Source organism: Wasmannia auropunctata, unplaced genomic scaffold (assembly GCF_000956235.1).
Source record: "Wasmannia auropunctata unplaced genomic scaffold, wasmannia.A_1.0 LD335987.1, whole genome shotgun sequence".
In the NCBI taxonomy this organism is placed as follows: domain Eukaryota; kingdom Metazoa; phylum Arthropoda; class Insecta; order Hymenoptera; family Formicidae; genus Wasmannia; species Wasmannia auropunctata.
The window spans coordinates 2,117,143-2,132,118 of NW_012026903.1; the positions used below are offsets into that span (position 1 = coordinate 2,117,143).

At 36.7% G+C, this 14,976-nt stretch overlaps 1 protein-coding gene across 4 annotated transcripts in view; it reads left to right on the forward strand.

The window, feature by feature from the left end:
* The window catches only part of LOC105454252 (ras-specific guanine nucleotide-releasing factor 1), a 52,088-nt gene extending 38,138 nt beyond the window's left edge, over positions 1–13,950 (forward strand). The window contains exons 9-26 of one of the 4 annotated variants that reach the window (XM_011696761.1): positions 572–765; positions 1,557–1,682; positions 1,787–1,889; positions 4,383–4,628; positions 4,964–5,124; positions 5,410–5,792; positions 6,014–6,123; positions 6,246–6,356; positions 6,516–6,719; positions 7,030–7,203; positions 7,378–7,829; positions 8,154–8,278; positions 9,065–9,085; positions 10,308–10,680; positions 11,262–11,359; positions 11,425–11,707; positions 12,055–12,249; positions 12,501–13,950. In XM_011696761.1, the coding sequence (XP_011695063.1) occupies positions 572–765; positions 1,557–1,682; positions 1,787–1,889; positions 4,383–4,628; positions 4,964–5,124; positions 5,410–5,792; positions 6,014–6,123; positions 6,246–6,356; positions 6,516–6,719; positions 7,030–7,203; positions 7,378–7,829; positions 8,154–8,278; positions 9,065–9,085; positions 10,308–10,680; positions 11,262–11,359; positions 11,425–11,707; positions 12,055–12,249; positions 12,501–12,719 (3,578 nt within the window). In that variant the 3' untranslated portion in view covers positions 12,720–13,950. Of the gene's footprint in view, positions 1–571; positions 766–1,556; positions 1,683–1,786; positions 1,890–4,382; positions 4,629–4,963; positions 5,125–5,409; positions 5,793–6,013; positions 6,124–6,245; positions 6,357–6,515; positions 6,720–7,020; positions 7,204–7,377; positions 7,830–8,153; positions 8,279–9,064; positions 9,086–10,307; positions 10,681–11,261; positions 11,360–11,424; positions 11,708–12,054; positions 12,250–12,500 lie in introns of all 4 variants that reach the window. The other 3 variants (XM_011696759.1, XM_011696760.1, XM_011696762.1) reach the window with 3 other exon arrangements.
* The last annotated feature ends 1,026 nt before the right edge of the window (positions 13,951–14,976 follow it).

The following is a 14,976-nucleotide window of genomic DNA, read 5'->3' on the forward strand; positions in this document are numbered from 1 at the left end:
AGTAAAAATTAGTTTAACGGACTAATATAAGTGAAAATCAATTCCAAATATTCTATTATATTGGAGACGAGTGATAAATTATCACAAATGTTAAATTATAGCATACAAACTGTAACTATTGAAAATTACAAAACTTACAGAAAATCACAGTGTCAGTATAGAAGCGCATATATTTTACCATCAAATTCAATTCGTTAACTATAACGTATAGCCATTTTCGGTGCCAACTATATAATTTGTTGGTAACTATGAATATAATTATTGTTGGTAACTATAAACTATAATATAATTATTATTACATTATAGCGCAATAATAGCTATAAAAATGGAGCCATTGACCATAATTATTTTACCAATACAATTATAGTTACAACCAAACACTTTTCTCTCAGTGTGTATCCCTAATGTGCTCGAAGCGAATCAAAGAGAAATGCCAAGAAGTTTCGCAATCCCAAGTATCTATTTCCCTTTCTCCCTAACGATATTAATTTATTCGATACGTTACATATCTTGTAAGAGAATATCGTACTGTACATCAGTCATTCATGGCGCATGTCGTAAATGTATACAGGTGACTTGTTTGACATGCTGCTACCGATGTTATCCATATATCAAGAGTACGTGCGAAACCACCACTATAGCCTTCAAGTGTTGACTGAATGCAAGCAATCGTCACCGTTCGTGGCGTTGCTCAATAGGTTGGAGAACAAGACTGCCTGCCACGGACGATCCCTGGAGACCTTTCTAACATATCCCATGCATCAGGTAAGATTGCTACGCGCGAGTAAAATTGATGTAATTCTCGTATGTAAAACATCAAAGCCCGATACAAATGTTTCGGAAAATTCAATGATATCGCTTTATATTACTATCGCTAACAGAGGAGGGAGAAATATCGTCGGGAAATGCTTTTAAAGCGACATTAATTTTCGCGCGCGCTGTTCTTCTTGCAAGAGAGCAAATTCCCCGCGTGAAAAAAAAGATAGAGAAATAGAACGATTATCTCGAATGACGCTCCTAGAGAATGATCGATTATACGAAATAGTTTGAAGGCTTCCATGAATATTGCATGAGATCTGACGATCTTGTAAAATGAACGGAGTCGACGCGGAGAAAATATACATTCCATCGTGCCCTTCCGTGAATTCCGCGGAACGCGGGAAATTCTTTCTGAATTTATTGACGAAATTTATATCTGATTTAAATATAACGAGACCTTTTTACTACAATTTACGTTATTCTCTGCACAGAAAGTTAATACCGGAAGATATAGTGATTACATATTGTGAATAATAAAAGTATTGAACAAGAGTGTTTCTAATACTCAAAATAAGTAATTTTCAGTATTAAATTGAATTTCTGTGAGGGTAGGCTACTAATTGACTTTCGACAACTGATTTGTATCTCTGGTCTCGGAATAATAAACTTTAAAATCTGCTTGACAAGCTTTGCGCCATGATTACTCTCTCCTAATTTTTTCTTTTATTTTTTTCTCTGGTTTTAGTAGAACTTGAGCAGAAGTTCCTTAATCCAGCTACATTACTTTATTTGTTTAGGTTCCAAGATATATAATTACTTTGCACGAGTTATTGGCGCATACGCCGTATGATCATGTGGAACGTAAGAGCCTCCAGAATGCCAGGCAACAGCTGGAGGACCTCTCGAGGCAAATGCACGACGAGGTATTTGCCAATTAATCCTATATATAATCATCATTAATCTGTATCATCATTAATTATCTATCAATTTGGCTCTAATATTAATCGAATATGTCCCTTTCTTTCAGGTCAGCGAGACTGAAAATCTGAGAAAGAATCTAGCAGTGGAGAGAATGATTGTTGAAGGATGCGATATTTTACTGGATGTCAATCAGGTCTTCGTCAGACAGGGTGAGTGCATCAAAGTTCTCTCTTATAATTTTTTATTTATTTTATTATAAATATACTTCGGATCTTTATCTTTTGAAGTAATAGTTCTAAGTAAAGTAAACTTACTTTAAGTATAAGAATTAAAAAAAAATAAAGGTTCAACTGATAAATTTAAATAAAATAAATTAAAAAATGCTAAGTTTTTTAGCTAATAATATTTAAATTTTGCCTACTAAATATCGCAACAAATTCACGCAAGAATTGAGAAGTTAAAATTATTTCGCGTTCTAAGGAAAACGTCCTATCGTTTTTCATTTTAATCATCTTTAAGTAAAATTTAATAAGCTACACCCATAACAGAAATTATTACGTTTCGTTCACATAAATGAACATACACATGAAATATTATGTTTGTATATAGAAAGAAATCAAAGGTTAAAAAACTTAACGTACTTTGCCGAAGTCGATAAGACCGAGGCTGCCGGATAACTCATGTATTTTTTACGGCTTATCTTTGGCTGGGAAACTCATTTCTAGACTTGATCGCCGTCGGTAAAACTCGACGACGGTTCACCCCGTCGTAAGGGATGAAGCGCGCGGGTCAAAGGGCGCAAACGCACGGTTACACGTTTGGAATCGATGACGCGACTCGGTCGCGTCGATATATTTTCGTACTCGGGTTCATCTCGATCCTGCGCAATGTATCCTGTCAGGGCCGACGTATTGTTCTACCACTGGAGGGTTTTCGTCAGGCAAAATTCTTCCGCCAGTCGATTACGCGATTTGATAACGAATTGCGACACAGTGGCACGCAAGCGGAATGTCAAGCACGCGGTGCTGTAGGAATTGTAACTTCATTAATTTAATTGTTTCAAATTCGGTCGGAATGAAGCTCTTCTGACGTTTAGTCGTGACTTTAGATGCTAAAGAATGTTCAAAATTTAATATAATAGTAATTCAAATCTTAGATACCATTAAGAATATTAAATATTAATCTGAGTATTGAAATGAGATGCTTAAAATTAAAATTAAAATTATATTTGCAAGAAATTGTACATATATTAAAAAATTATTTATTATTTTTAAAAAAGGGAGAATATAAAATGAAAAGTATGACTAAAATATCGCATTTTGTAATGAAATGCCGCGTTAATTCCTAAAAGTTGCAAATGATAAAGTAGTACAAGATCATTTCAAGTAGTAAAGTCAGGTAGGTAAGTCTCTTGTAAGCTGGCCTTATAAACACGATCCTGGCAACCCTCGTGCTTGACGCCACATCACATGGCTATCACGTAAACGTCTCTCGGCCGCCGACGGTAGAGCGGACCATCCCGCGAGCGTGATCATCCCTCGTTCACCTTTCGTTGCGGCAAAAAAAAAGAATCAATCGGTGCGAACGTCACAGCACTTCGTTCTCGTCGTGCGGGGAATACTCAGCGGACCTAGAGGTCGATGAACACACACGAAGGAACGAAAACAAGCGGCGATCAATCCGCGGCATTTGCCATTTTGTCGGTCCATCGGTCCGGTATAAGTGGACACAAGAAGCACGGGGGTTACGCGAGTTCATTAATGTAGCCTCGACAAAACTAGGAGACCAAGCAATGTGTGTGTGTGTGTGTATGTGTGTGTGTGTGTGTATGTGTGAGATGCTGGTAATAGGGACCAAAGATAATCGGGAGTCTAAGAATCAGCTGTAGCTTTTCGTCTGGGTGTGTATAAATAAGGTACACGCGTTGCTCGATGATGTTGGAAGGAAATCTCGGTTAAGGATTTAAGAAAAAAATAATAAATAACAAATCCTGCACGAGAAAGCTAGATGCGTTAGTTGATATCTGCAGACAACCGTGAAATTGTTTTCTTCAAAAAGATTTATTCTAAGGTTTTGATTTCGTTTGATTTACCTGAATTGAAACATAAATATTCAACTCCCTTTCTGAATAAGAAAAAAAAACGTGAAGGATATTTAATCTTGATTGATTTAGTTGGATGTTAAACGAACTCTCATATTTTTATTTTATTTTCTAAAAGCCTCATGTATCGAAACCTGTCTGATCTTATCTTTGGCTTTTTCCACTTCAGAGAAAGATTAATCTAATATTCTAATGAAAGAAGCCGGCAAAATCACGGCGAGTTCAAATTTCGGTTTACAGCTTCAAAAGTATGTAAATATCTTGCATTATACATTGGGAATATTCAGTACGTCGAAAACTGAACTCCACGGTATAAATTTCAATTTCTGTATGACGTCAGCAGCGCGGGCACGATACTGCGTATTTCGTATTCACCGCGGCAACACGTCCGTCGTGCTATTTTTAAATGCGCATCGGCGGCTTCCCCTAATTGTATCGATTATTTCAAGGAGGCTCGCCGGTGCCGGAGCCGACACGTCAGTAAGATGAAATTATTTTTGCCATGCGTTATTTTCCCCCGACGATGTTAATAATAATCGTGTAAACGCGAACGGTCATGAATGACTTTTCGTAAATCTGATGGCCTACCGGCTTTTTGCAGGTACACTCATACAGCTCGTAGATAAACCGCGCGGTGCGCGAAGCAGATTGAGCGCTACTTTCGGCGGCAAAGCCGCAAGCGAGGCCGTCAGACAATGCTTTCTCTTCTCGAATCATCTGTTGCTCACCACGCGACAGTCTGACGACGATGGCCGCCTGAATCTGGTCCCGCAGATCGGCAAGATACCCCTCTCCGACGCGGTGCTGATTGAAGATCCGAGCGATCAGAGTGCCGTAGACGATGATGGTAATTATTCGTTCATTAATAATCTAATGACTTGATTTTTACGGCTTTCTAACTTTAAGATCTCTATAAATCGGCGAGGCAAGAATTTTTTGTTTAATTAAGAACTGATGTTAAGTTATCGATAGATTAAAATTGTGATTTGAAAAAATCATGCACGGCAGCAATCACTTAAATTATTTTGTATATAACGTAACTTTCTTCTTATTTTATATGCTATATTTATATGCAATTTAATGTATTTTTTTTTACATAAAGGTCGTATGTTGCGAGTTGCAAATGATAGAGATTGAAAATTTATTCAGTGCTACAAAGTGGCGACTGTGAACTAATTTTAGGACTGTCAGTATGTTCGATGTCAAGCGGCATTAGCGAAAGCAGCGGAAGCGGTAGCGGCAGCGGAACTTCCCAGTTGCAGAATCGCGACTTCAAGATTATACTCGATATAAAATCCGGTGGCCCGCAGGTGACCGTCCTTCTCGTGGCGCCTACTATACAAGTAAGGGCACATTGAATAATTTTCTATTTATACGTGCATGCTTATATATATGCGTACGTGCATAAATAAGAAATTTTTTTTCAATAAGAAACGAGAGTGTAAATATTGCCTGTACACAGTATTTAAGTATACACTCCATAAATCAGTAAAGCGTTACACTTTAAAGCTATACGTTTTCAGTTCGTATTTTCGAACTGTAAAAGAAATGAAAATAATAGAGTTACAAAATTTACAAACTTTCACTTTTGTTGTACACGCGTTACAATACGACAAAATTTTTTGCAGGAAAAAGCAGCGTGGGTCAGCGACATAAGTCAATGTATGGACAACGTTCACTTTAACGATCTGCTCCACGGATCGCTGTCGGACACCAGCTCCGTCACGATGCCGCAGTCCATCCGGAACGATCCGAAGCTGTTCAAGGACGACGTGGACATCAGGTTCAGCCGCACTTTGAACTCCTGCAAGATACCGCAGATCCGTTCCGCAACGCCCGAGCGGCTGTTGCAGCGGCTGACCGACCTCAGGTTCCTCAGTATCGATTTTCTCAACACATTCCTGCTGACGTACCGAGTGTTCACCGATGGCGTCACCGTGCTGGAGGCCCTCAAGAAGGTTTTCTACGAAGCCGAGCCACCGGACGCGCAAATGCCCACCGGATCTCTCGTGTAAGTATGAAGATAACGAGCGATAATTATAAGCTCAAAGTACAAATTTTAACTTTAAGAATTGAATGGAATGATAATAATTGATCTATCACGAAACTTGATATATTATATAATAAAGAAGTTTTTCGTGAATGTTATTATAATCGCTACTTCTTCTCCGCTAGAAAATTATTTCTACACATATTTTTGATACGCTTGAATAATATTTTTTTATGTTTTAGATCCTTAGACGTATTAGGAGCAAATGCAATCGAAACACAATCGTATTCCGAGGACCGAAGAAAAAGTGGCTTTTCACCGAGACGGACTAGCGGCGCAAGCTCAGTATCAGGTGCATACATTCAGTTTCTTTTCAACAAAATTCAATCAACAATTAATGATATATTACTAGTACGATACAAAATAGTTGTAGTGTAGTTTTTAAATATTAATAGCATCTTGCTTTACACATAGGATATGGATCGGAAGTAAGCGATACTCGCGACGCGAAATCCCATGGAACCTGTGACGCTAATATGGGTGGATATAATTCGAAAAGTCACTGGCGATCCGGTTATAAGAAGAGTGAGTATCTCTAGCACGTATCGTGTTTCACAACAAAATATTATCTAATGAAATTTAATTAAAAACGAAAATTAATTGTAAAAATTCTTGAATAATCCGTGTAAATATAGTGAAACGTAAAATTGTATCAAAGTGAGATAAAAAATTTTTCATGTTTAGTGGAGGACGAGCACTCGCTCGGACTTATCACCGAGGCCCCGGTCATAAAACGCAGTCCAACATCCAGTCCATCCAGCTCGCACTCTCCGAACATGCAGCGAAAAATTAGCATTCGCGTGGATAATCAGGACATCGAGAACGACGGATGCCATTTAACGATACCGAAAGTAATAGCCGTGTCGTCCAGTTCCGAGACACTCACAGGTATGACCACGGATTGATATGCAAGCTTTCAAGGCCAAAAAATTTGAATTAAATGTAAAAAAATTAATATTAATTTATTGTTAAATTTAAATGTAATGTCGATTTAAATTCTAATATTTAGAGACAAAAAAAGATGAGATTTCTTTCAATATTTTCATATTGTGTGACTTTAAAGAATAATTAGGACAAGAGTTATTATAGGCAAAAGTTAATTTGAAATTTTATACATATATTTTATTATTCTCTTATTTGATAAAGTTGTAATATACTGCTGATATGTAAAACAAATTTGGAATATAAGACGTTACAGCAATCAGCGCACCATCTTCACCGAGCAACTTGAGCTCTGTGACACTAGTCGGTTCGATGGAATCCGGATCAGGATCCGGATCTGGATCGGATCCTGGTCCCCAAGACGGAGGTATTTATTCACGTCGTGTCTCGGAAATCGACACACCTGGTACGGCAGAAGGAGATTCAAAAGGTATAACTGAATTTCATAAAATATTAGTCCGCGTAAGAAAAAAGAAAGAAGTTCGCCTTTGGAAAAAAAATTCTTCAATTAGATGTGAACTAATTATGATATGATTGTGTTTTTCTCTAATTAAATATCTAAATAATTAAATTTTATCTATAATACACACGAAATAAATTATAGCAGTACAGTTTACTTATGACGACATATCGCCACCATCGCAATCGACCGAGTCTGTCAAGTCGGACACGCCGAAAACGCCGAAAACACCGAAAACACCGAAAACGCCAAAAACGCCAAAAACACCGGACACTCCGAAAACACCGAAAACGCCAGATACTCCGCATACGCCGAAAACGCCGAAGACACCGAAGACACCGAAAACACCGGACACGCCGAAAACGCCGGAGACGCCGAGAACACCGAAAACACCGAAAACGCCTGTCTCTCCACTGAGGAAGGAAATCAAGGAGAATAAGGATGATCAAAGTACGTCGACTGACGACGAGAGTATAACTTCTCCTAAACCAGGCGGTCAATCGGTACAGCAACTGTATTCGGAGCACAGGGCATCGATTGCTTCCGCACCTGCAGCCACCGGGCCGAGGAGCGGTTCGGTCTCCACCATAACTGGCGTAAGTGTAAATAACAAAATGTGAAAGTTTCTTTAAACACTTTAGTAAAGAAATTTAAAGTAAACAGAAATAAAATTTTCCTTTGATTATTGAATATTAATTAAGGATTTTCAAGATCATAACTTAGATAGGTTAAATAGAGATACAGTAATCATGTTGGCTAAATTTTCTTCTCTCCAAAAACAGCTAAATAGATTAGCTAAGAGTAAAGATTCTATTAAATTTAAATGTCTATTAAGACCAGTCACATGTCGAGATAAATTTATATAATAATCAAAACTGTATGATTTAAGGGACGTTTTTAATTTCTCTATAAATTTTTAGAATTATTGGGTAAGCAGACGGTCGATGCATGACGAAATCTCGTCGCAGCAGAGCAGCTATCACGACACTCAGGTTTCCAGCAAAGCCGGCGTGGTAATAACCAGCTTCCGGCAGAGTCATCGAAGGTTCGTTTTTTACAGTCTTATTACATGCTACCTGCATTTTATCGTGTCTCTAAAACTTTTCGAAGGCATTCGTATCGATGAAAATTATCTCTATTTCGTTTCTTGTTTCGCTGAATGTTGAGTGCCGTAAATGGCAATCTTCGCCTTTTAACGCATGAGAGCTTCTTCTCGATATCATGTTTCTTCATTTATCAGAGTTATTAAAATCATTCTTAGAGGGAGAAAATTGGTGATGAGGAGAGAATTTCAGAGAGAAATTATAATGTCGTATAGATTGTCGACGTTTTTTGATAGTTTAGTCCGTAAGATAGTAGATAATTTAGAGTTAATATACAATTTCCTCCGCTCTGCAAAAATTTATTTTTAAAAATCTAATAATATATAATGTCAAAATTTTTAGTTACATTTGAAATTGTCTTTTTGTTTATATTGGAAGAGTTGTAAATATATTGTAAATACGTTGCAATTTTTATGCCTGTATTATGAAAATTGTTTTATAAATAATTTAAAACTCATTTTAATACCTTATATGCTTTTGCTTAATTTGTTAATATTTTAATGTTTATTTTTTTTATAATCAATAAATAACATGTTTATAATAATTACAAAATGCAAAAAATTATCACCCAATTCAAAATTTTTGCTTCACTTTTACTCCTGATAAATTACATTTTTATCATCGTCTTGGAGATCAAACTAAAATGAAAATCCTTAGATCAGATGAAGATACTCCCGCTGCTGTTTCTACTCAACCGTGTTTCATGTATTGTTTTGTGTCATTCATAGCATTGGACCTGAACCTATCTGGTAAGTGGGCTCATTTTGAAAAGCGTCATTATCCACTTATTACGTGTAGCATGGCTGCAATCTTCCTGCTTGCGGCATTCATTAAAAAAAAAAAAAAAAACAAAGCCTGAAACAAAGCCTGTCTTATGCTCTATTCTATTCTATCATTATAGATCTATGGCTTGTCGAAATTCTATTGTTAGTTTAGTCCGGTTAATTATCTGATTACGAAAATTAACCGCGTAATGTAATCCTAAATTCTTTTTTCTCTCTCTCTCTCTCTCTCTTTCTCTCTCTCTCTGCTTGCTATTAACTGCGCCGCTTAATTGCTCACACACGATGACTTAATTCACCCAATCTATTTCCTCATCGTTTAGAGAATGCACGCATAGCGAACGAGAGAATGGACCAAACGAAATAGAAATAGTTTTTACCCGATAGCCGCTTTGTGCCATTTGCGTGCTTATAGCGCTGGATATTCCAAAGAACGATTGAAACTGGCAATAATTCTGGTGAATTCATATCTCGATGCTATTGAGATCTATTTCTATTTACTTGTTTAATGTTTATATTAAAAAACTTATTACATGATACAATATAGTTAAGTATTACAGAAAGAAATAAAAAAATTTACAATCAAATTTTTACTCGTATCGTTTCTTCAGCACAGTCATGACTTTAAATATGCATTATACATATTTCATATACATATATTGTATATATATATATATATATATATATATATATATATATGTAAAATATCGAAACTTGAACTCGCCGAAACTATGCCAGTTCCAATCCTCTAAATATATATGTATTTTGTAGCGACACAATAATAAAAACAGCAAATCTACACCGAATCTGAAGTATCTACACCGCTGACTTGTCGACATCAAAACTTCTTTTGCAAAATCAAGATGCACATTAGACTCTATTCGCTTGAATTATTCACGATGCTTATTACATGATATAATACAGTATATATACTATTTAAAGAAAAATCACCGGATCTTTCCTTGTGCCGTTCCTCCAGCACAGTAGCATGCCTAATAAAATTACATCGCGACCGTATCTGACCGGCAGATTGAAGTAGAAATTCGTCTAATGTAGAGCGTAGAGCGAACGCATAGACAAGTCGAGACGAAGAAAGGGGTCAAGATTTGATGACTAAGACTCCTATTTTTATTTTGACGAATATAATCGTCGATATTTCGTCGATACTAAAATCGATTTTGAATGTCAGGAGCAGCACGTCCACGGCGGCGACCGCGTTCGCCATCGCAACTTCCGCTTCGAGCAATCCACCAGACAAGGGACCCGCCACCGACACTCGTGGCTGCCGGGATAAGAACAGGCGGAAGGAGTCGGTGATGTCGACCGCCGCGACGATGCGGGTGCTGAACGTCCTGAGGCACTGGGTGTCCAAGCACGCCCAGGACTTCGAGATGGATCAAAAATTAAAGAACATGACCATCGAGTTCCTGGAGGATATCAATTACAGTCCCAATCTGCTACCGGCCGAACACAAGGCGGCCACACAACTTCTACGATTAATTACCAAGGAGGAAAGTGAGAGCAACAAGGTCGATCTCAAGAAATTACTGACTCCGCCCTCAGTAAGTGACGAGATAATCTATTTCTTCAATTATCAACTGATTAATACGTTGAATACCAAATCTAATTTGTCTCTTCGGCGACGCAATTAAATTTTTACATCCACATCTCGATAAAATATTATACAATACAATTGAATTGTGCAAAATTATGCACAATACATTCATTACTTTAGATTTCAATATTAATTATATTAATTTAATTATAAATATCATTTTGTATGAGCTTTACACATGTTTCGAGTTTTGATAGCGTTGATTAATTTCCACGTCGGTGACCAGCATGGCATTCAACGTGTTAATAATAGAAATAAAATATATGTGTGCAGCTACATGCTATATTTCATCTCTCTTTTATATTTCATCTGCTCTTTTTGTTTTATATTGTATTTACTATTTATAGAATAGTTCTTTAACATTACTAGATTTTTGCAAATTTAATTTATTTAATATATAATAATGTGATAATATTTAGCCATATATATATATATATATATATATATATATATATATTGATATTTTAATAATATAATAATATTGATAAAATTTAACCGAACTAATATTCGATAACGAATTATTTTCAGATTCCGAGTAAGGAGAGCATCGAGTCGTTGTCCGCGCTCGAGATCGCGGAACAGATGACGTATCTAGATCATCACATATTCGTCAACATAGCCAGCGAGTAAGTAACGAATTGCTCGTATATCATATACGTATTTGACTACACAGTTGACATTTACTTCGCAGAGAGTTTCTTGGACAAGCGTGGATGAAGCCGGACAAGGCGACTCGTGCTCCTCATATTCTTCTTATGACGAAGAGATTCAACGAGGTGTCGCAGTTGGTGGTTTCCGAGATTATTCGTCGCTCCGCCATGTCATCTCGGGTCTTGACTATCGAGAAATGGGCCGCGGTCGCTGACATCAATAGGGTTTTGCATAATTACAACGGCGTGCTGCAGATTTGCGCGGCGTTCACGAACAGCAGCGTGTACCGACTGAAGAAAACTTGGGATAGAGTTTCCAAAACGGTATGCTAATCGAAAATTCCTGAATGATTTATAAATCCAACGTCGTATACCGATTCGTGCTCGGTAATTGATTTGCGATTAGATTTAAACTTCTCCAACGTGTCACATATATCGCACTTATAATACACTAAAATAATCCTTTCTGCAACTTTAACCGGAATTTTCTCAAAATTGAGATGCGATAGAACAACTTGGTAAATGCATTTAACATGTCATTTTCAACATAACATCCAAAAAAAAACTACGATTATCTTCATGCTTGTGAATTTTTTTTGTTGAATGGTGTAATAGGACGTTATAATGAACACACGTTCATAAATTATGCATAATTATTATTAATTTTTCAGACGAAGCAGACGATAGAAAGACTACAGCACATCGTCTCATCCGACGGGCGCTTTAGAAATTTGCGAGACGCCTTGCATCGATGCGATCCACCCTGTATCCCTTACTTAGGTCTTTACCTCACCGACCTTTCGTTCATCGAAGAGGGCACCCCGAACGTCACTGACGGTCTTTTAAATTTCTCGAAAATGCGAATGGTGAGCGATACTTCTTCAAATTATTAAAAATTTATATTTTTAATCTTTCAAATTGTATATTTATATTTTAAAGAATTATTAATAATTTATATTTTAAATTCTTTTTTATATCAAATGCTTTAATATGATATAAATATAGGAGCATTAAAGAATTTATTTGAAACCAACGTTATACTGTTTAATTAATGATTTTGCTACTATTATTCATATTATTGAACAAAATTACGAGAGGATATTATGTGCCTTTTCAGATTTCTCACGTAATCCGCGAGATACGGCATTTCCAGCAAACTCCCTATAAGATCGAATTAGTCACTAAGGTAACCAACTATCTACTGGACACGTCGCTCCTGTTGAACGAGAAGGATCTGTATCGTATGTCCTTGGAGCTCGAGCCCAGAACATCCAGGTTGAGTAGTTCTGGCTTGATCGATCTACCCCCTTCGGTCAGCCACGTGTCTACAAAATGAATTCGTTTCGTCCCGATATACCAATATGAAACAACTCGATTCTCCCTTCATTTTACAATGGACGAAAGAGGGAAGTTTACGTTTGAAACAATTAACTATTTATTGCGACCGGCCGATCGTTACGACGATTGCGAGTGCGACTCGCCGTGTTATCAGCCCCGTCCATTTCTGTCCACCCTCGCTTATAACGTAACTTCCGTTGTTCGTTTCAGTTCTACTTACTGCGACATATTTGCGCGAGAATTATAAAAACAAGCTCGACAACGAGCTCCTCGTCGTCGCACAGTATCGGCCTCTGATTCGCGGAAGGAAATTTTATCGTTATCATCATTTAATTAATGTAGCAATTGCAAGAAATGTAGCAAAACTAATTGGATTTCAACGAAACTTCCGTGTTACCAGAACTGCTATCGGTTGTCTTTCAACTTTTTTTCCCCTTTCCAACAGTTATTCTAGTTAACCCTATTTCTACTTTAAATTCTAAGATAACAAATGTACTTCCTATTTCTATCGTAATCCAAAAAGTACTGGAGAGAACTGAACTGAAAAGAAAATTGCAGATTTTAGCAAGAGCATTTAATTGTAACGTGTATAGATTTCAGAAGATTAAATGCGTTGTTGTGTATAAAATCTGCTGAAGAAAATACGAAATGTTAATTAGTAATGAGTGTAGAAAGACTTTCTCGTAACAACATGATTCCGCTTAATCTCTCCGTGTCGTTGATAAAGTAACAATCTCACTCAAAAGTGGTCTCACTCAGTGGTCAGTTTGATCTGTCCGAGAATGACACATAAATATTCCACAGAATATTCCGAATTTTTTACAATAAAATAATGGCTGTCGTTGCCACCAGCGAAATGATTTCGGTGAAGGCAACGTAGAGCCGTCATTGATTTTAGTTTAGCCCAAGCTCAATCGAGCCAGTATTATTGTGTGAGGCATACGAGCAGTTCAAACGAGAGTATGAGAATCGATGAGAAGCGTGAAAGGTGAATGGAAATTGTATTCTGACAATCAATAGCGTTAATGATATCTCTGTTTTCTGTTTGTTCTAATTATTGCTACGAGTATCAAAGCAAAGAAAAACTCGCTTGTCAAACAGCTAGAAATCATTTCGTCCATTTTTTAAATTATATGAAAATATGTTGTGTAATATCTCATTTTCATTAAACAATTTGTTTTATTAACATGTCTTGATATAAAATTTTCGATTCTAGTTCTGATTTGGATATTAATTTATTTAAAATAATATTATTAAAATAATAATATTAAAATAATAATATTAATTTATAAATATTTCAAATATCCAAAAAATAATATAAATTTTAAATATTGAAAATTATATGTATACAAGTTTTCTTTGTTTGCCAAGCGAGAGATAAATCGTATATAAAAAGGTATATATCAATTATACATATCAATTATATTTAACATAATTCCAGATTAATGTCTCTTTCTCGCCCGCCTCTATATTTTTATTCAACATTTATACCAATAGTGACACATGACCAGACAGTTTGAAACCGGGATTCCGTTAACGCACACACCGCACAGGAAAAAAAAGAGGCGGGATCTTAAGCGAAAAAAAAATTTATATACATGTATTATATATATATACACCCATCTATTTTTAGCTTTACGTTTATTAAGAGACTTTCGAGATGCATTTCTGCATCTGCAAACTTAACGTTCCCGCCGTGCAAAGTGCACACACACACGATCTTTCTCAGCTCAAATATGGAAACCACGGGCGTGTACAGATCGCGCGCGTTTCTATTAATTAAATAACGCGAGAGAGGATGTTCTTGTCGAAGTGCCGCCTTTCGAAAAGGCCAGGAGATCGTTGCTCGCGTTTGTATCTTTTAAATTAAAAAGTGCCCCTTAAGGTCGTGCCACGCGGATATCGACATTAGGACGGCGCGTATATAATAGGCATTCCGATCAATCAGGGTTTAATTCTCAAAAATTTACATTCACAGAAACGAGCACGAGACGGCGGCTGTCAAAACGATGTAAAACGATGTTTATATTCTCCTTTCGCAAAGTCTGCGCCCCTCGAAGACGACGTGCGACCAATTAATTAATTGTAAATAGCTCGTTATTCCTATCGAATTATAGCTAATTGTTAAAAGTCGACTCGACTATAATCTCACCGCGTGATCCACGTGTGTATCTTACTCAGAGAAGTAACGCTTACGGTTTGATCTTTCGACATCTGATACTATTGTATCATCTCTAGACGTAGAACAAAAAAAA